This window comes from Falco naumanni, chromosome 6, assembly GCF_017639655.2.
Source record: "Falco naumanni isolate bFalNau1 chromosome 6, bFalNau1.pat, whole genome shotgun sequence".
NCBI lineage: Eukaryota > Metazoa > Chordata > Aves > Falconiformes > Falconidae > Falco > Falco naumanni.
The window spans coordinates 15,233,208-15,256,528 of record NC_054059.1 but is presented as its reverse complement, the minus strand read 5'-3'; the positions used below and the strand labels follow the sequence as shown (position 1 = coordinate 15,256,528).

At 35.0% G+C, this 23,321-nt stretch overlaps 1 protein-coding gene across 1 annotated transcript in view; it reads right to left on the bottom strand.

Moving 5' to 3' along the window:
• Positions 1–23,321, bottom strand: part of EYS (eyes shut homolog) — an 867,458-nt gene that overhangs the window by 787,164 nt on the left and 56,973 nt on the right. The window contains exons 3-5 of the mRNA XM_040598785.1: positions 17,954–18,147; positions 15,448–15,575; positions 9,673–9,787 (exon numbers count right to left, since the gene is read on the bottom strand). Of these exons, the coding sequence (XP_040454719.1) occupies positions 9,673–9,787; positions 15,448–15,575; positions 17,954–18,147 (437 nt within the window). The remainder of the gene's footprint in view (positions 1–9,672; positions 9,788–15,447; positions 15,576–17,953; positions 18,148–23,321) is intronic.

Below are 23,321 nucleotides of genomic sequence, written 5' to 3'. Positions count from 1 at the left end.
AGAGTTTTAAAAGAGCCCTAGTGGCTGTTTTTTAAAGAACTGCTTTTGCTAAACAAAGTAATGTTTTCTTTCAGCTATATTTCCTCTTAATTTTGGATATGTTATCTAGAACTTATTTCTCCTCTCATTCAATAAATACAAGTATCTTCTGTAAGAATAAGTCTAAGGCCTTCTTAGGGCTATGAGATCTAAGCAGTGTGACTGATGTAGCTCAATTCTGGAGATTATTGCTAATTCTGTGTAGAGATGCTTTACTTCTGGGCTATAAATTCAGCCAGACTTCTGGGGATAAAGTATTATCAAAGAGCATTAGGACTGAGAGTGGCTCCTCAGGGAAGAACTTAGAAAGTGACAAATGGAAGCAGTGGCAGCAGAGTTTCCACAAAGGCTGTTCAGGCTGGTGCAGGGTGTACCACTGGCCTGCGGGGCTTGGCACTGCTTGCCACTGTTCTCAGAAGCAGCAGATTGATTCCCTGCCTGACAGCTGGCTGACGGGTTTGTTTCTGCACCCACAAGAGTAAACCTCATCTGGTTAGGGACAAAACTTGGAGCCTTGTCTGTCTGATTGTAATTTCTGCACAAGTTTTGTTGAATACATGCCACATACCAGCTTTCTGAAATAGGGTAAAAACACTAGGGGAGGAGAAGTTCCCTCCTCTCTCCTCCCTCCCTCATCTGCCCAGAAGGAACATAGTGGCTTTGGTGAAGACAATTTTTTTTGTTGTTGTTGTTAGTATACAAGCCTCTTCTGCTTTGCCAGAGAACATGACAATCTTTGAGCAGCCCTCATGTACTGTTGGTTTTTTTTAATCTTAAATGACAATGGTGTGATCCATGGTGTTACTGATTATTCATTTGTACCCACAATTTTACTTCATCCTGCATATATCCTGTTGGTTCACACTTTGTTGTTGAAATATCTCAGGTGCACCATAAAACTCCAAATACAACAGCTATGGCTTTGAAAGATGGTTATGAGGAAAAGGTTCAAAAGAATATAATATGAACATCTGCAGGGCAAGATTTTGGACACCAGTCTTTTCTGTTATATTGTTGTGGTTTAACCCCAGATGGCAACTAAACCCCACACAGCCGCTTTCTCACTCCGCCCCACAGTGTGATGGGGGAGAGCATCTGAAAATTTAAAGTGAGAAAACTTATGGGTTGAGACCAAGACAGTTTTATAGGGAAAGCAAAAGCCACGCACACAAGCAAAGCAAAACAAGGAATTCATTCACCACTTCCCACTGGCAGGCAGGTGTTCAGCCAGCCCCAGGAAAGCCGGGCTCCGGCACACGTTACTTGGGAAGACAAATGCCATAATACTGAATGTCCCCCCACTTCTTTCTTCTTCCCCCAGCTTATATACTCAGCATGATGTCATACAGTATGGAATATGCCTTTGGCTGCTTCTGGTAAGCTGTCCTGGCTGTGTTCCCTCCAAATTTCTTGTGCCCCTCCAGCACTCTCTCTGGCAGGTCCAAGAAACTGAAAAGTCCTTGACTTAGAAACAATAAAAATCATCTGTGTGCTGTCAACATTTTTCTCACACTAAATCCAATACACAGCACTGCACCAGTTACTAAGAAGATTAACTCTATCATAGCTGAAACCAGGACATACATTATTTTTTTTACCCTGTTACTGTGGATCATACTATTTGATATATACTATTATATATGTGTCCATGTAAGAAAGAAAAAATTAAGTGACTGGGGAACAATTCTCTGAAAGGTCTGCATGTTGGTACACGCTTTTATCAATCAGTGTTCCCCAAACACATACAAACATCTGATGTTTGCAGAACACATAGTCTGAAAATTACTTTCAGAAGTTAAAACCGTTACTGCTTTTTGCTTAGCTTCACTCCCCCTTAACAACACAATCTACTTCCACTGCACTGTATGAACACTAGCCAGAAACTGGCAGGAATTCCTGCTGCTCTTTTGGAAGGCACCAGGACATCCATTGACAATGATTCCAACATAAAATTTCACATGCATGTGTCAGTACAGCTTCTCAAAGGAAATTTAAATATTTGCTTTGAATGACCAGCAGTAGGTGTAATTGTAAAACCCAGAATGGTAACGCAGATTATTGCCTCTCTCTTTAATGCTGCTTGCCAAGACAGCCCTGCTATTCAGGCAATATCTATAATTTGTGTAGTTCTTGTCTCAACTGTAGTGCAGGCAAATGGAAATGGACCTTACAATGGCATTGCTTTCACTTCATCTTTTACCTTCAGTTTTTGTGTCTCTATAACTGAATTCCTTTGTTAGCTGTAAGCACATAACCTTACATGAATCAGTGGTTTGTCAGGATAATGGGAGAAAGCTGTATTGACAAAATAGAGTTAGATACATAATGCAGACCATATAAGTTGAAAGGTAGTTGATCATAACATAGTAAAGGGCTGTCAGGAAAAAAAACAAAAAACAAAAAACTATTAATGAGCATTTTTACACCCTGCAAGAGGTGGAATACCTTTTTAATCTGCATGCCTTTCCATAAGAAGTGTATGGCAGAGCAGAAATAGGAGAGTGTGCAGCTATTCCTAACCTCCTGCTTGCAAATGTTGTAGGGCTGCACCTTCTCCCTCAAATGCACTTCTGTAGAAAACCATACGCGGTTTTCTGTATGTGAATTCTGTAAATCTTATGCAATTCAGTGGTTTCTCCCTAGAATGTAAGGACAGCTGGTATGCCAGAAACTTGACAGCCTTCATATCCTTGACTTTCCCTCTACAGTTTTCTAGAAACCACACTTTTTTCTGGGCTTCCAAAATTCAATAATTGACAGTTTTGTTATCCTCATATTTCACTAGATTAGTTTAACATGTTTTTTCAGTATCTTTGATTTTTATTTTTTTTTTTTAAACTAATGATTCAGGAGAAAACGTGGGATCTTAGGCAGAGATAATTCTTTTCACCTCAATCTAAGACACTTGCTATGGATAAATAAATATCTGATTCCCTCTTGAGACCTAAAAGAAAGCTTTATATCCCCACGTGATTCCTTGATTGTATACACTCTTCACCTGCTTTTACTGCCCAGTCTCCTTGTGCCAGAGGCTTTGCTGGTGCCATTCTAATTCACTGGGAGAACTCTACCCAAACAACTACATGCCTCCAGGCGGTTAGCATGTGGCAGCAGTATGATTAGCACAAAAGAAACAACAGCTCTTTCTTCCATCAGCTGTCCTTTAAGAATTCTTCATCTTTTCCCTGCCTTCACATAAACGTAAGAGTAACAGATACCTATAGCCATAAATTGTTTTGGACGCTCAGATTAAAAATGCTGAGGAAATACTTTCAACTGCAAATTAGGAACACTGACTTTTAATTTATAAAATCCATTTAAGAAACATAAATGTTGCCACAAGAATAGAAATGTCTATTTAAATGTTTTCATGTGGGTACACTTTTGAAAAAATATTTTTAAAGAAGCAGGTTATTATATTGTCAAAATAATGCAGATGATTATTTTTATTGAAATGCTTGCTGGGAACTGCAATTGGTACACACTTGGGTAACTGTAAAAATATGGTTTATGTTAAAAATGTTTTAATTTAAATTTTTCTTTAAAACAGTGGCACATGTCTTCTAATACAGAGTAGGGCAAGGTGTTTAGGATAAAGCTGCCAAATCTGGATAGTATTAATTAAAACATTTCCTATGTGATGGATATCAAAGAAAAATAAGCTTTATTATATTTTCTTCAGAAGTTTAACAGGGATTAAATAAATCTTAAAAAAAATTATTCCACCAATGCACCTACAAAACAGGAAAAATTCAGTAGGGCGGTGGTTTGCAATCATTGACAAATCAGTAGTAAATAATAGAATTTTACATAACAATATTTGTTGAAAGAGGAAGATCTGTAAAGTTTAAACAGTGTGTTTGTCACCTGTTAAAATGATATGTAGAAATTATATCCAGATTTCTTAAATTGAGGCAAGGCTGCAATCTTGTCTTTCTGTGTTTTAGCAACATCTAATGAAGTAAACATCCTATCTTTGGCCGTCTACAGAGGCCAAATAAAGTGGTTTTTTTTTTAATGTTTTGGCTATTCATGGCAACTCTGGGAAGTATAATCCTTTTCCCAACCTTTTAATATCAGTTGAATGAGTCTGATGCATTGACTACTAGAAGCAATGCACAATAAGTTTTTCAGCCTTCTGTGGGAGTTTTGGGTTTTGTATCACACAGTAATAGATGCTCATGAAATTTAATGTCTGGTGGAGTTATTCACAAGAACAGGACAGGTGTCACCTGGCATCGATCTGATGGAAAACTGCTAATACACTGTATTACACCATATTTTATTACCTAACCATTTTGGAAAATGCTCCTGGTATAATCAGTAGTGAATAGAAGAAGCAGCTGTACAGAACTATGCACAATGCTGTTAGCACTTCCTGGCTAATGTGGCTTCAATATTTTTTGGTACCTAGAGTTAAATATTTTAAATACAACTGTTCTACGGTTTTTCTTCTGGGGAAAGCTGATAGCCTATGGACTGTCTTAACTTTGTGAACCTTCATGTACTTTTGAGAATATAGTTTTAAAATGTTATTTTCCCATAAAACTCAGTGTTAATAGTTTCCTAGTTTTTCAACCTTGTTAAAAAAATTTAGATTACATAACCTTCACTGACAGTCACAGAAGTATAACCACTTACAAATGCTTCTATATACAAGTGCTCTGTTAACTACAAGGATTGTCTTTCTGTCCTTATCAATAGTGTCATTCAAATTTAATAACGACCTTGAGCACAAAGTTGTCTCTGTCACTGTCAGGAAACAGTCACTACCATGTAACTCACACTCTTTTTCCAATGCATACAGCACTGCATTTGCCTCTCTTAGAATTTTTTTTTTCTAAAGTGGTTTAGCCTACCAAGAAATCCTGATCAGATTTGCTTATTATTAACTATACTATAATCCTCTGTGGTCATCTGCACATTTCAACAGAGTTTTGTATTTTCTGCTATGTCAAAGTGCTACAAATAACTAGTCCAGAACCAAATTGCCATGATTTCCGTTAAAAACACTCACAGGGGACAATAACTCCTATTTGAAAATCATTTTCCTCTTTGACTATTCACTCAGGTTTTACTTAATTTAATATGGTTTACAAAAAAAATCTAAGTAAAATTTAAAAATGAGTATAACTACTTCACAGACTTTCAAACCTATAAGCCAAATACTGTATTAATATTTTAATCAGTTTGTATTTTTTCTAATTTTGGAAAAAAAAAATCCAAAATTATCTTAGCCAGAATTCTAGATCTTTTACAGTCCTGTTGGCAGTTGTTCATACCATTCATATCAGCTACGCAAACTGTGGTATCTTCTGCTTCATCTGGATGAGACAGGGAATATGTGGTGTGTGTGCTACAAAAAGCAGAACACGCAACTATTTGTAAACAACACAACTTTCCTGTGTCAATACATCTGATTGGCTATACCCATGGAAGTGTCATCAAGGTCTAGATTTCTTTTTTTTTTTTTTTTTTTTTTAATCCATTAGAATTGTACTGGCTTCATTAAATGATTTATTTTTCTTAATGAGTGAATTGCAGCAGAAAATATTTTTCCATCACTACCTGTCAGGTCATCTCATTAAATCCGCTTTGTCTAATGTGATCTGTTAACATAGCTTAATGAAAACTGGAATTGATTATGCAACTACACACTATTTTTCTATTGATAAATCTTATCTCAATATAAACATTAGGACTGTAGTTGCTAAGATAATGAGCAGCAACAGAAAGGACAGAGGGAATTATTTGTTACTGCCACAGCTGTACCCTAAATTAAGAAATATAAGAATTGAGATGGAAAAATATGAAATAGTATAATATGAAATGCAAGAGAAGCTCCATTTCCTGAGAAGTAACATTTTCCATGTTTGTCTGACTCAACAGCAACATCAGTAAATGCTTCCTACAACAGCATTATTATCTAGCTTAAAGTTAACATACATTAGTCAGAGGGATTTCTTAATAAAGGTGGAAATAATTTTAGAAACATATAGAAAATTACTGAATATAATCAATGTAAGCAGAGTAACTATTAGCATTAGTTACTTATAATTAATACTAATTAGTGATCAAGGACTTACGCCAATAACCATTACAGCAATATTGAAAAAATAAAACTATACTATTTTAATTCTAAGTATTTCCTAATCTTTGAAACTAAACTAGAGATTGATTTAAAAACAAAACCAATTTTTAACTTAAATTTCAACATTGATCAGCTTAAATTCTTAAAAATTATTTTGTTGTAGGTTTGGTTGTGGGTTTGTTTTTTTTTTTAAATTAGACTGCTTAGAGCCACTTACACAAAGGTACTGAATTTTTCAGTACTTAAAAATCTGTTCTTGTAAAAACAAAAAATAAAAGAAAATAATATAGTAGCTAAATTTCTCTCAGCTGAAATTCTCAAATTACTCATCAGTATTTGATTTTCTTGGAACACTAAAAATAGATATTTTCTATGGGGGGAAAATTAATTATGATCAAGGAAGTTACAACTAAGAGAAGCAAAAAAATGGCTGGATGCAATCCATGGTTCTTTGTGCCTTCAAGCAGAAGCTAACCTATGATTGATATACAACTGGTTATCTTCCAAATAGAGATGCCACACCACAGACTGATTTACAAGGAAAAGGGCAATGATTTTCAACTGTGGTTAAGTACAATGTACATTTTCAACAAAATTTTGAGTAATTTGTATCTGATCCTTTATGATCATGCTTTCCTCTCTTTGTCTGCTCAATCTTATTTGTCAATCCCAGAGGCCTGTGATAGTAATTTTCTATCAGGTACTATACCATACTATTCTGATGCCTTCTGTAGGCATCAAAGTTTAAACAACAACAACAACAAAAATCCAATCTTTGCTGTGCCAGGTCATTTAGCTCCATCTTATAGCCTAATTCAGTGTCTGATAAGAAAGCATCACATTTTATACTGGTCATGGAAGTGTATTTTTGAGGATTATTTTATGAAGACATATACTGTTATACACCTATTTTGCTTGTGTCTAAGAGTACATGTTAGCACACTTGTTAACTACACAAAAAATTTGGTGTCCAATTTTTGTTTGCCTTCCTAAAACTTTGGATTTTAATTTCTTTTTCTGTTTGATTGGTATTCACTTTGATTTCTGCATGTCGGATACATTGTACTTGCTGACTAATTATATCACTTTTGTATTCTAATTGTTATACTGTATTTTTTGCTTTTGCTTGATATAAGTGGATGTAAGTAGCTGAGAAGAGCTAAAAGCAATGTTTCTGTTTTTAATCTAATTTTTCTACCATGTAGGCAAGTTAACTGGGAGATACAAGCATTTTTAAATCAATATATCTTTTCACAAACCCTTTTATTTCAGTGCAGCAGAAATGGGCTCAGTATTTTGTTTCATCCGCTATCAATAATGAGGAGAGGTAAATTCTCACAGAGAATTCCTCACCATCTATTTTATTCTTCTGTGGGTATATTATATATAGTATACTCAACAAAGCAAGAATTATGTTCTTCTAAGTATGGATGGTTTAGTACTCTGCTAGCGTAAATCTCTGATATGCAATCTTTTTGCAAATAACCTCAGATTTTGTGTTAAAGTACATTTGTATACTAGTTAATATATATTTAATGGCAGTATTAAAAGTATTCTTAAACCAAAATTTAAACAATTTTCAGAATTAAAAATTTAGCAGATGAAAAATACTTCCTTCAGTAATACACTATTCATTAATTTCTAAATTTATCATTTACATGTATTTATTTCACTAACTTTACCATCCTTTTAAATAAAATTATTGTTACAAATCTGTTATAGATCTGATTACGTATCTGTGGAAGTGCAAGTATTTGAATGAGTAACATGTCAACCTAAACAGGTGATCCTGGCAATTAAGATCAGGGACTAAGGGTAAGGATAAGATGCAACAACTGAGAGACTGCAATGCAGTCAACAGTGGCATGAATTTAATTCTTCGTAACACTTGAAAAGTCCACAACTTAGTCTAACTTAGAATATGCACACAGAACAAAATGAAAAAAATACAGGCTGGCCACTTTGAATAAATGACTGTAAGTTTGTTTGGTTTTTTTTTGTTCCCATAAGCAAATAGAAGAAACAATCCTTGGTCACCTATATAGCAGTTTTCAGATCAGGTAAGATTCAAGAAACATGAGCAAAAGTAAGGAGTCAGGTGGAAAGTGTTGGGGAGAAAATATCAACACCTCTTTAGCTTTTGTGACTAAAAGAAAGGCAAAGATATTTGGACCGAGTGAATAATTACATGCAAGGAATTTTCACAGAAACTGTCAGGACCTTGAATGCATCAAGAGGCTGTAATTGGCCTGACCTGGCTATAGTCATCTTTCTCTGCTCTCTTCTTTGGTGACCTCTTTCCCCTCTCTCACAGCTTTAACTGCCTGTGTTCAAGGTCAGCTCTGATGCAGCGCAGCCCTGTCACCTTGGATCACCCTACTGTGAAAACAGAGCTCACCTCTGAGATGTCTATGCTTTCATTCATCTACTCGTGAGCTGTATAAGCTCAGGCCTTTGCACCAGACCCTTTCCAGACAGTACACCTGCATCCAGCTTTGTATCCTGCTGATTCTGATCTGTTGACTTGACTACCCAGCTTGAATGCAAACCTGTTTCATCACTACAGACTTGTCTAGTTATCACTGGACTTCCAGGTGAATCTGTGGATTTGCTGTGTTCTTGTGGGTATTGAAGGACTGTGCACTTTGTTGGTAAGGACACTGTCCCTGCTAGCCTTGCTGTCACCTTTTGTTCCAGCTTTCCTTCCCTTACAGAGTAGACTACTCTTCCTACTCCTTGAAGCAAGGAGTAGCAATAATACTAATACATTTTGTCTGAACACCCAAGCAGATAAGTGGACTACAACTGTATAAATGGCTTTAGGTGGCCCTGCTTGTGCAGAGTGGTGGACAAGATGAACTCTAAAGGTCCTTTCCAACCTCAACCAGCCGTGATTCTGTGAGTGGTTTTTTAGAGTAACCTTTAAGTTGTTCCCAGTTACTGCTCTTGGAGAAGTTATTATTTCCTCTCTTTTGACAAGCTATGGCCAGCAGAATCTTGGTACATGATGGATCTTGCTCAACATTTTCAGGGGCTATTTTGAGAGTTAAGCAGAAGTAGTTTTTTTCAAATTGTCAGTTGGAATCAACCTCACCGCACTGCAGTTTCTTCATCAAATTTCTACTTTGTATTATGTTTAAACTTGCTTATGTTTAGAATACTAGTTTGACTTCCATTAAAACAATGGCAACAGATGTTCTCAATTCAAACAACGTATTTTTAAAGGCTGCAACACAGCTGTGATTATAATTTCTGTGGATAATAACACAGGACCACAATTAGTTATATATTCTATTTACAATAAAAATACTCTTCATTTCTCTTACTTGATACAGTACTAAACATGGTCTTAGTAGAAAAGTTTTAAAAAATTCCATATTACCGAACTGAATTGTCCTTGTGTTACTGATTTAAATAAATAAAACACATAAATGTATGTCCCTCTTGTCTCTCAGAGTAATGAATGAATTTCAAGTTCTGCTTGTCTGAAGCTTTTATAATTTGGAGCACAGAATTAGTTTAACATGTATTAAATTACTTACAGTGAATCCTCCAATTATGTTAAGACACAATCCTTCATTCAGACAGTTGATGCTGAGCAGCCTGCAGTAGTCAATTACTTCCTCACAGTTCTTTCCAGTGAATCCTGGCATGCAGCTGCAAATACACCAGTGTATTTTAGAGGACTTGCATTTTAAAAAGTAATTGTATTTAATTATGTTCCATAATTCTATTAAATAATATTTTGCAGTAACAAAACAGATCTCATATGTTATTATAAATAAATAAAAAATATGTTTTCAAGCAATTAAAAATCAGTTGCATGATTCTGGATATTTTTGTTTCTCCATAAAGTATTTTTTTTTCATTAATTGAAGCCTGTTCACACCAATACATCATATAATCTTCTGGAAACAAAAAACAATCTAGAATGAGGCAATATTTAGTAAAAAGCTATAAAGGAGGTTTTGGAAATCTATTAGAAAGGGTGGGTCAGTTAAACCACCAGAGAGAAAAATTAGAAATACGATGATAAATGAGGTTTAAAGCAGTTAGCATCAATCATTACTAATGATTAACAAAGAGTAGTCAATAATGACATGCTTAGGTATGTAAAGGAACAACGTAGGGAATCTGTGGAGAGAACAGTGCACAGTTGTTTTTCTGTTTCTTAATTACAATTCAGTTTTGTTTTTTTTAAAGACAAACCCTAGCATTCTGCTTGTGTGACTATTATTTCTGTGTGATGCCAATGGAGCTGTGGAAAACTCTTCTATGGTAAAAGGAACTGCAGATATTTCTTCTGCTTCAAGTCAGCACTTGTCATTAGTATGAGAAAACCCTTTTCTTATTTAGCACTCCAGTGTTCAAAAAATCTCCTGTACACAAAGAAAAAATATGAGATTCAAATGGATAGTAAACAAGTCTTACCCAAAAGAAATAATGGAACAGCATAGAAAAATATTTAAGTATTTATATCTTTCTCAAAATGTGCAAAAAGTGAAATCTGGACCACAACTCTCTTCTGTGTTTTGATAGATATAAAATTCTGGTCAAATTCAGTCCATACATTCTTACAGAAATACTTAACATCTTCCTCTGTTTAAAGGCTCTTTCTGGTAGCATGGAAATAAAAGCTTTAAGTTGAAAAGAAAGGAAATGGCTCGTTAGCTGAAAGTTTGTTTTTGTGAAAGAACCTAAAAGTTTCTTTAGCTTTTTCTGAGAGGTATTTTATTTAATGACTCAGCCCAGAAGCTGGCAGTCATGAAGGTGACACAGAATTGCTTCTGGTTTTTCTGTACTCTTGCTCCTAATGGATATGAGGTTCAGTCATGTTGCCTGTGTTTCCCCTTTTTGTAAATAATGCAATCTCTGGTTTCAGAAAGTATGAAACCTCTCACAGTTACGTAACATACAAAAGTAAATTATATGTTTTCAATAGCAAATAGTCAGGCAACAATATTCAATAGAAAGTATCTGAGTTAACCCTGTTTTCTAAATCAGTTAAAGATGTACAGAGGCATTTGCAATGTCTGGAAGCTTAAGTCATTTATTAACCATTGCTGAAGTGTTAAACAGACTGCATTTCACCAGAAACCCCTAGAGACCATCCACATAATCCATACATAGAATCATTTGGACAGAGGTAGATGGGTATGGCCAAACCTTCTCTAAATAGTTATATTCTTTGAGGCCAGTATAGAAACAACCACAGTAAGACACTCTATGAAAGTGACAATGGACTACATAATCCTCACTCCCCTCTTGAAAAAAGTTGCTGTATGTAAATTCTATAATTATATTGCTGCCATTTCAATTACTTGGAGTCAAAGTTCTTGCAAAGTCTATTCTTAAAAAATTTCCGGTTCACATATTGTAGCTAAAGGGAGTTTTTTATAATACTTAGTTGCTTTTATTTTAGCATGGTCGAAGATATCAGTTAGTTGCATATTTATTTTCCCCTCTGAACAGAAGTACTCATCAACAGCGTATTTGTTTCTTTTATATTATAGCACTATTCATCCATATATTATATTTATATATAAAAGGAATATAAAATATAAAATAAACGTAAAAATAAAATAAAAAATGCATATTTTGTTATAATTGGATTTTTAAATAACACTGAAACCCGAACCAGAGCAACTAAATTATAACATTGGTTTTACTGATTTGTTTTTACCTATGATCGGCAATCAGGTGAAAATGCTCCTAACTTTCTTGGTTCAATTTATTTAGGTAATCTATGACTTTCTAAAAATACGTAATTTAGTAAGCTAATTCTAGAAACTACTTTTCCTAATTTTTATATTTGCTCATTTTTCCTGTTTTTGTTTTTATCATTGGTTGGCAATAGACATACCAATGCCAGAGACCATAACAGTAAATTAATAGCAAGAAAGTTGACAGTAAAGTTCCAAAGATTACACTAACAGAATGAATATTCTCAGAATCCATTTTCTGTGACTTTTTATTGTCCTAAAAAAAATTGATAATAGAAGAAGATACAAGGTAAACAATCACAATTTATTGTGATGGATATCCTTGTTCACTGCCTACTTGAATTCACCTTAAATTTTGAGATTTAAGGAAAAAAATATGTTACTATTACATTCTTAGCACAAAGCTGTATATGATATCAAGAGTGAAGGGATGGAATTAGGATACAAGATAGTCATAGATCATAACTGAAGTGGGGAAAATTAAATTGAGTCTGTTTGGTTTTCCATTCTAAACATATAACTACTGCTTTCTCAAAGAAGAAAAGTCAAGCAGGTAGAAGCTGAGATGGTGATGGTTATGAGCAGAATGCAGCTTAGGCATGAGAAGCACATAAAGTAAAAAAACATAAGGGAATAAAAAGGTCAATTCAGCTATTATTTGAATTTGTATATGCATGTGAGCTAAAAAATTACATTTATTTAAAATGTTAAATTCCTAAAAGTGGATCAGGTAGTAGTATTAAACTGAATGAAACACATGCAGGTTTTTGTGGAGTAAATAGACATAGTCATAACCTACAGTCTTTGGCAATGATTACTAAAAATTAAACAAAACTGCCACTTGAAACTTTGAATGAGTGTCCTCAAATCTCCCAAATAAAGCAACATACTTCATGGTAGGTTTCCTTTGGGTAAAGCAAATTAAAACATGACTCATAGCCAGAAAACTCCCAACTTTGTGACTTAAAACTGAAACTGTTAAACCACTGTTCCTATAACTCCTCTTAAATCCTGTTATTTAAGTAGGTAAGTAAGATGTAATTTACAAGGAGAATTTTGAATCCTAAAAATAGAAAACCCTGCTGACTCTTGGCCCTCTCTAGAAGTTGGCACCTCCTCTACATGTCAGGACTCTGACTTTGGCAAGACTTCAGCTCTCACAAACAATCTGATCTCCTTGTGAAAAGTACATTATTCATATTCCCTCAAAATGCTTTGTCTCACCTAAATGTCTCCTTCCAAAGTATACAGGCAAAATATACACAGAATTTACACTTATTAAATATTTTGGATTAAGTGGTATAAAACTGATTTTAATTTAACAACAAATGAGGAAATAATTTTCAATTTATTAACAACAAACAGTAAAAAATATTGCAATCACTAATAGGAGCCTTCATGGACTGAATGGCAAAACTAAGGCTGAGTACTGGAGGTTTTCAATATGCTTTTTGACAGGGTGATCGATAATCTCATCTAAACTCCCTTTCCCACAAAAGGTTGAACCAAATGGTCTTTTGAGGTTTCTTCCAAGCTGGGCTGTTCTATAATTCTACTGAACCTAAATTCCAATGCTGCCATATTTTACAAATGATAAAAAGCCTGCAGTTTTAGTGTCAGGTTTAGGACAGCAGTCAAGGCTCTCTGTGTCCCTCTGTACAGAGAAAATTGGGAACATCCAGAGGATGCTTCATCCCACCTGTCCTGGATATGTCTTTTTGGAAGAGATGAGTCATTTTCTGGAGTTCTTCCTTCACTAAGGAAGTTTGGTGTGCAGCTTGGATGCTAGAGAAAACCATGTGGATTGAACACCATCCAAAGTTTTTTCTTAAATGGTATGCACAGGGCCAAGCACTTGGCTTTGTACAAAGCTGACAGAGGCACTCTCCATTACTATCCACAGTGTTCTCTTTAGAATGTTATTTGCCCTTTTTACCAAGTTCTTAATGTCAAAAATAATAAGTGTACAACCTGTCCCATTTCTCAAACTAGCTCTCCACAAATGTGTCTTGCCTGTCTTGTCAAATGTGTATTTTACAGATAGCAAAACTGAATGCATGAATAATACACAAATATTAAAAGTAAAAACTAAGCAGCAATGATATTAATAGGATCTTAATACCTGATATTAGAAGAAAACAGTATTGTACCATCTGAGCCCCAAACTAAAATCTCTAGCACCTAGCTTTACCACGTAACTTAAGTGATTATTTTGATAATCAATACAAATGGATTCTTAACTGCCCATTTTTGCTTTCTGTTAATTTGATCTAAATCGTGCCTTCCACTTTTATTGTCACAAGGTATATCAATGGAAAGACTGTTAAATCACCATGCCTTTCCATAGCTATTTTCATTAACCAATTTCTACTGTACAATGACTTTCATGGTACAAACCATTTCTACCAGTGCTTTGTGAAATTATAAATTATTCAATCTGCATTGTACACGGAATTTTTTTAAATACCTTTTTTTTAAAAGAAAGATAATCTATATCTTGACATTAATTTTTCATATTATGCATATTTCAAAATGTAAACTTCAGGCATCATTTCATACTAATTCATGCAACAACATAGTGTGTAAAATATAACAGTAAATTATTAGTAGCTTATATCTTGGTTTAAAGTATTGGAAAATAAATGATAACACTATTGTTCTGTGCATATATAGATATACATATCTATATGGAAAGATCTAACTGAGTGTGTGTACATGTTTGTGTGTATGTAGTTAGGTGTAAATGTAAATAAAATTATAAGGCTTTTTTCCTTCTTTGGGAAAATTGTAAACTTAGTTCTACTTATAGTTTACTTTCCAGACTTCTCAGCTGAATTTCTTATGATGGACTGTAACTTTATGCTCTGTACTTCTGTTATGTATTTGCAGTTTGTAAGTTCAGTTAGAATGTGTTTTCAGAATTCTGTGTACAACAGCTTTCAATTTTCTGCTCTTATGAATATCCTAATATTTGAAAGTTGTTTACTGCACTTCAGTAATGTTTACCAGAACTTACTTCAGGCAGCCAGATAAAAGCCAAGAAAATAGGAAGAAGAAAAATTGTACTCTTAATGGTGTAAGAAAATATCTAAAAACTATTTAAAGTGGGATGAAATTATGTACCAGGTTACTTCTGTTATTTTCAAGTGGATAAATTTTAGCATGATCTTTCTGAATAAAACACTTCCTAATATGCTGCTTGAAGGATCAATCTAAGACCTATTAATGCATGTCTGTGAATTAGAAATTAAATCAGTTGTCTTGACCTTTCACAAACAACATAAACTTCATGCACTCTGAAAGTAGTACCTGTAGTATACATGCCATCAATGTGCCGTTTTATATATTTTATGTTACAGTATTAAAGATGAAATAATTTATAACTTCTTAAACACATTCTATGTTTTTGTAGCACTTCTAGAGTTGTCAAAAAGGCTAACACAATACAGTGCCAAAACTAAATTTAAAAAAAATGTTAAGAATTTATATTTTTCTGTGTTCTCTGTGGCTGATAGTGTATTTTCTTTCTGCAATCAGTGGGATATCATCAAGTCATCCAGTGGAATACTGAAATAAATTAATTTCTAATCTTACCGGCACTTATAGTTCTGCTGATCAGATACACAAGTAGCATTATTTAAGCAAGGCAATAATTCACATGGATTCAGTATTCTCTCACAGAACTTGCCAGTGAATACTGACAGACAAATACATGCCACATCCTATAAAAAAGAAGGAAATAAGAAACAATTATTTGTTGTACCCAAGGCAATAAAAAAAATCAGTGTTTACTTCCATTACTATAAAGACCTAACTAGGACAGGGTTTCATCATATTAAACAGTCTACAAAGACAGAACAAAAAGCAGTTTTAGCCCCAGATAGGTTACAAACATAATTTAGGGCAAGTGGAATAGGCCTTCCAGCACAGATTATACCATAGTTGGGTTTGCTGTCTGGAAATATACCAGCTCTAAATTTGGCTGGCTTTGTGATTTCCTAACTGAATCAAGAAGAGGTTTTTTTTAATTCATTTGGTTTTTTTTCCTAATTTCTGAATTTGTTCCAATGTAACATTTGCATCTGTTGAATAGTGACAGTGCACCAGGTACATCATATACCAAAGGATATTCACTAGCTAGAGTAGGAAAGAAAATGGTGTAGTATCATTTTTCCCCTTCAATATGAAGAACAGAGACTGTGCTTCTCTGTGATGGAGAAACATATCTCTCAGTCACTGCAATCTTTAATTTACACAATAAGAACAGCAAGTTATTAAGAAAAACCCAAACAAACAGCTGAAAATGTTCAGGTGTTTCTTTAGAATTGGTCTTAAAGGCATGATCAGAATACTTCATTTTTACACCTACTGAGATATTTCTATACGTGTGAATCAAACTACCTGATCTGTTTCTCTACAGAAATGATTGTACAAAATAGTATGTGCTAGTTTATCTAATAGGCAAAATACTTAGATAGATTGCATCATTTAGAAATCTATCAATTTTTTCAGCAATTTAGATGTCTCTTTTTTTTTTCTCTGTGGGTGAGTATGCATCACTGGTATGTGATAATGATCTTTTGAACTCTTCTTTCACTATTTTGGTTCTGTGTAATCACTGCTATTTGCAATAGTCATGCTAATAAAAGAAGGTTGACAATGAAGTTTTAAATATAACCAGATATGAGTCTATTATCAAACCTTTGTGAGTCTACATGAATTCATTCTAATTAAAAAAAAAAAAAAAATAGAACCAGATACCATAGGAAAAGCAAGAAGAGGAAACAACCACTTTCATGGAACAGATCCTCTTGGAAGCTGTGTTCAAGACATGTGGATGACAGGGAGGTGATTAGAAACCACCAACATGGTTTCAGAAAGGGAGAATCATGCCTGACTTCTTAGGTGGCTTTCTGTGGCAGAGTGACTTTACTGATGGATAAGGGAAGAGGAAATGATGCCATCTACTTCTATAAGGCCTTTGACATCATTGCACACATCATTGCTGCTAAATTGGAGAGATACGGATTCAATGGATAAGGAATTGGCTGGATGGCCATTTCCAAAGACTTGCAATCAACAGTTCAATGTCCAAATGGAGATCAGTAACAAGTAGTACATGGACCTGTACTGGGTCTGGTACTGTTCAACATCTTGATTAATGACACAGACAGTGGGATTGAGTGCACCCTGAGCAAGTTTGCACCAAGATGAGTGGTACAGTTTATTCACTAAAGGGAAGTGGTCCCATACAGAGGGACCTTGACAGGCTTGAGGAGTAGGCCATTGTGAACCTCATGAGTTCAACAAGGTCAAGTCTAAGGTCCTGTACCTGGGTCAGGGCAATCACCAGTATCAGGACAGATGATGATGAATGTATTAAGAGCAGCCCTGTGGAGAAGGACTTGGGGATACTGGTGGATAAAAAAATTGGATATGAGCTAGCAATGTGAGCTTGCAGCACAGAAAGCCAATTGTATCCTGGGCTGCATGAAAAGAGGTGTGGCCAACAGGCTGAGGGAGCTGATTTTCCCACTCTGTTTCATGAGATGCTACCTGGAGTACTATCTTCAGATCTGGGAATCCCAGCATAAGACAGAGATGTACTTGTTAGAGTAAGTCCAGAAGTGTGCCACGAAAATGGCTATAGAGAAAAGCTGAGACAAGTGGGGTTGTTCAACCCTGAAAAGAGAATGCTCTAGTAGATCTTGAGTAGATCTTTCAGTACTTATAGGGGGCTTATAAGAAAGATGGAGAGAGATTTTTTAAAAAGATCTATAGTGATAGTAGAAGGAATAATGATATTAAACTGAAAAATTATAGATTTAGGTTAGGTAAAGGAATAAACTTTTTACAGTGAGGGTGGTGAGACACTGGAACAGATTTCCCAGAGAAGCTGAGGATGCCCCATACCTGGAAGTGTTCAGGATCAGGTTGGATAGGGCTTTGAGTAACCTGGTCTAGCGGAAAATGTTCCTGCCCACAGCAGGAGGGTTGGAACTAGGTGATCTTTAAAGGTCCCTTCCAATCCAAACCATTCTATCATTCAGTGATTCTATGATATTATGTTCAAATAGGGATCTCTGAAGTTTATACTTACATTTGGCAAATCTATACATGTACCTCTGTTCTGACATGGCCTTGAAGAACATTCGTTGATATCAATTTCACAATTTTGACCAAGAAAACCAGCAGGACAATCACAAATATATCCTGGCTGATTATATTGACATATGCCCCTGTTCAGGCATGGCTGAGATGCACAAGGATCACCAGGTTCCTCACAAAATGGACCTAGAAGAAATAAATGCAAAACAATTAGGGAGTCTTTGAATGAATGATGCTTCTTAATATGCTGCCCATAAACAATAATTTGTCACTAATTTGTATTTCCCTATGATTTCCTTTTTTTCCTTCCTTTTTCTTTAAATTTTAGGAGGGATTGAGAGGCTGTGTTTTTCTTAAATTTTTTACACTGTGAAGTTCTAGTAACTGACTGGGACACCTTAAACTATCATCATTTAAAAAGCAAAGGACTTAAAATATTCCTGTACGTTTTGTTTGTTTTGCTGAATAAACATGTTATAAATATGTGAGAGTGACTAAACTAATCTGTTAGCAAAGGGAGGAGGAGAAGGGGAACCATAGTCCCAGGAGACACTGAATAGTCACTGAACATCTCCCTTGCAGTGATTATTATTAAGGGAACCTGGATCCAGTGGACTTTCAGACCAAGGAGATTCTTCACATTCCTGTTTATAGATCCAGCCAGTAGTGGAGTTGAATGTACTCTGTAGGTGCACATGCAATCACACGTACGCACACACTACAGACACAGTGCCCACATGGATCAACATGAAGAGCAGTGCCTTTCTCTGCACAAAAACATAAACACCACTCAACAAGAAAGAACTGCAACAATGGCTCAAGCATTTTCCTTCTTTCTGGCTAGTCAGTACTGAAGTTCAACAGCAAACACGCCCCCCCTCTTTTTCTAAATGCATAAATACACCCATATTAATGGATCCCTCAAATATCTGCATAGGCTTTAAGACTGTCCGATATCTATACTTGGATCCTGAACCTCTTACCAACTTGCTGGCTCAGACCTTGAGTCATTCCAGATCTAGGTATCATTCTAGTTGCTGGGTAGTCCATCTTAAAAGCCCGCCCCTGCCCACCAGGAAGGGTGGTAAAAAACAGTAAAGAAGTAGTAAAGAAAAGTGATCAGACACAGGCTCATCCAGAGAAGCATAATGAGCTGCAGCCTGCTTACATTCATCCAGCCCTTTTATCACCTTTTCTCTGCATTTTCCTATATTTGTACTTCTCCTGTCCACCTTGATCCCTACCTTTCTTCATCCTTTTTTTCTCCCAGATAAACAACTCTTACCTAACTGTTTGTCCCCATTGCCCCCAGTTTTGTTGCCTTTATACACAAATTCAGTATTTCTGATATGGTTTCCTAGGTAATCTTGGCTTTGGGTAATGGCTACCCAGTCTCTGTTGGACTTGAAAGAAAATAATTGAAAAAATGTGTCCAGTTCCCCCCTTTAATTATCTGTAAAGTTCTCCTGTCTCTCACAAAATTCTCCCTTAACTATCTGTGAAATCTAGTCTTCCCTCTTGGTGTTATCTGTAACATTTGTCAGCCACTCAGTTACTCCTTAAGCTCAGCAACTTCTCACTATGTTCAGTAGTTTCCCATGTTCTTTCTGTTCAGTTATTGTAACCCCAGGCAGGGGCTTACTAATCTGCATGCATATCTCAACAGTTATGAGCTACCTAAGTATTTTAGACAATTAACTCTTTGTAGTTCTGCAATGTCAAGGATACAATGGAATTATAGCAGCTAGGAATTTACTTCCATTTACTTCTGGAACACTATGTAGCAAATATGCTCTTTACATATCTTGTGCTTTGGTACTCTAATTTAAACCACCTTCCTCACACATACTTACCAATCAGTCTCCTTTTTTAATAATTTGCTGTAGCAATAACGTTAACTTGATAATAAATCTATTCTGTATTCTGAAGTAGTAGTATGTATTGATTCTGCATTTTGCTAGTAATTTGAATCAACCGAATTAAAAATAGTCATAAAAGAATAAATTATACTTTACAAAAATATGTAGACTTTTGAAATCACAGCTGGAATACTTTAAACTCAGAATTGTAAACTGCAAGGTAAACATAGCTAATTAATCCTAAACCAATTAATAGATAAGTATGTGAGCCTCTAACAGTTTTCTTAACAGACTAGCTATGTAGAACAACAGTAATTATGTGGAACATTTACCAGAAGATGCAGCAAATCTTAGATTACCAATAGATCTAGCTCTATTATATACCAGAACAGCTAATGCTACAAACACTAAACATTAGCAGAAAAAGGATCAAAATAATTTCTATCTCTCAGTGAATTGGAAATAGTTGTTCCAATAAAGCAAAATGAATTGGATATTTCTTTTAGGATGTATTATTCACTTCTCTTTAGCATGAGGGGACTTTCAAAGAATCTTTTGTGAAGCTGTTGCTATCGCTCATCACCACAGTAACCAAATTACACTAAAAGTATATTGCAACTTGCAGATGTTAGGGGTTGTTAATAGGAAAATCTAAGGCGACCATTGCTCAGAACAAGGCCATGGATGGTATTAGTGCATATATAAGAGAACATTTGCAACATGATGTGGATTGGTCAATTGTTTCTTATTATTCATTTTATTATTTTGCTGTCCTGTTTTACTTTAGCACAACATTGCACCCTGGAAGTACTCATAGATGAAGTTACATATCAATGCTTATCCTATTTTTTTTTCCCTCTTACTGGCGCATGTGACAAGAATGAGTTCTCCTGTTCCCACCCACATTGCTAAACAGAAGGCAAACTAGCAAGTGGTCCCAACTGCTCTACCCAACAGAAATCCAGAAAGTGTAGTTCCACAAGCCAAATTGATTAATTTGTTCCTGCCATTGTTTCTACCATTCAAACCATTCAATCCTCCCCACCTTTTCTGCCACCTTTACCAAGATTTTTTTTGCCTTTTGTTAAACAATGACACTGGATGGAATTATTAGAACAGGATAATACTAAATGAACAAAATAACACAGAACAATGAAGGCCAGCTGGGGAAACCAGATGAAAGAAGTGTCTTTTTGGTAATGCTATGTTCATGTGTAGGAAATGGTAAACTAGGAAAAGGGCATTGTTCTGCTAAAAAAAGAGATAGTGCAACTTTCTTTTAGGGAATACTAAAAGTAGCTAGAAGAGGAATAGAGAAAAGCCCGAGAGGAGATAGGAAATATTGTTAAGCACAGGATGAGACACGTATACAGGAAAAAAAATGTATGGTTCAAGGATCTCAAAAAAGGTGTTCATTTTCTTTTCTCCTTGGCATCTCCTTGTAAAGGTCAAAAAAAAAAAAAAATCTTCTTTTTGTTAATTTGAAAAAACAGTGCATTTAGTCTGAATAGGGAGCCAATTACCTAACCAGGTCAAGAAGGATCAATTTAAATGAAGATACTGAGGTAGCAACTGCACTCACGGTCTAAAACATGAGTCATATCTTTCACAGGTCTATCTAGAGGGAATGCAATAAAAAACTATCAACTGCCTAATGTCTTTTAGGAATAAGTCAGTCTTGAGCAGGAATGTTTCTTTAATCATTGAAACTACTTATGTCTGACGTTCCTCTGCTTTAGAATTTCTCTTATTCAGCATCTTATGTGCAAAACAGGAGCAGTGCTCTTCACCTGAACATGCATGCATGATGAATTTGACAAATCAAGTCAATAAATGGAATTCTGGACAATTGGTGTTTTGAGCTTTTTATTCTATCACACTCAAACTATTTTCTAAAGAAGATTGAAAGTTGACTTGATTACAATGCTTGGGTGGAGAAAATATCAAGCACTAAACAGATTGTTAATTCAGTGGAGAAAAGCGTAACAAAAGCAACTGACTGAAAAGAGAAGCAAAACCAAATAAAGTTAGAAACACGTCACATATTTTTACCAGTGAGGTCTCTGTACCAGACTACCATGAAAGAACTGGATTCTACAGTTGCTGATGTCTTCACATCAATGCTTTTTGAAAGATACTACTTAAATACGAGACACCTTAATAAATAGGTAAGCAATGTAACAATCTTTGGATAGAATAGATGAACAACTGGTGCTCTAAACTTGCAAATCTATCTACTTTGACTCAAAATCTATACAAAACCTCCTGATAGTTGTGCAAATTTAGGAATTCATTCCAAATTTCCATTTTTAAAATTTACATATTTTTGTCATCATCAGTGTCTCTTGTTTAGGTAAAACTTAACTTCATAGCATGCTGATGTTGACTGACCTCTTGAGTGCTGTTGTTAGAAGCAAGGTAAACAGGGAACAGGATGAAAATAGATCTCTATAATATGAAGTCAAATGCAAACCCCTGAAGGAGGACAATATTTTAGCAATGAACAATGCAACTGGGAACAACAGATTAGTCCAAATTGCACATGCATATTGAAAATTTTTGTACACATTTAGGAGACCTGAGACTTAAATTAGAAAAAAGTGCAAGAAAAATTCTTTTAACTGGTTAGATCTGATGCATAACCTTCTATTCTACACTGATATCAGTAACAACATAATATATGCATAGAATTTGATGTAGGTGCTGGTTTTCTGTTGCCAACAAATTCAGCAGAAATAATTCTTCTCTCAATCAGACCCAAAAAGGCATTTGCTGAAAATACTGAAGTCCCTTTAGTGTTCACTGATGAATAATTAATTACTCAAAGTTGTGATATATAGCTCAAATTCTCAAGAAAATAAATTCAGAAACCATGGTCTAATGGGAGATATCTGATTCAGGAAACTTCAGCATTAAAAAACCTAGTTATCAGCTTGGTTGAATATCTTGATTAAAGAGGAAAATTCAAGAAATTAAAGACATAATCAGTAGGATTAGTTCACCATGGTTGTTCAACACAGTGAATTGTTGTTAGGTTTACTTCAATAAAATAAGAATTGCGTAACATTAAAATGCAGGTATGAGTGAGTAAAGATTATCCTATAGACCAATATAAAAGCTTCAGTTTAAGGAACTGAACTTTTTTTCCAGCATTTTCTATTGCTTTTACATGTGAAAAGGATGAAATCCCTCACCAAAACAAAAAAAGTTACGAAACCCCCCAGGCATTCCTTGTTTGATTTAACTGTATCCCTGTTAGTCTTCATTAGTTATACCATGTTATAATGCTAATCCATTAAAAGTCAAAGGACATTACTGACACCACTGATACGCATCAGTCCATTCATTAATATACCACATAGAACTATTTACATAAATATCTGGGGTTACTGATTAAAATAAATAGTTTTTATTTTTCATAGAAATCTTTCTGAGTTTCATATTTATACACCAATTTCTCTTTACAAGGAGTAAAATACATGAAGAACAATATTAGTATAC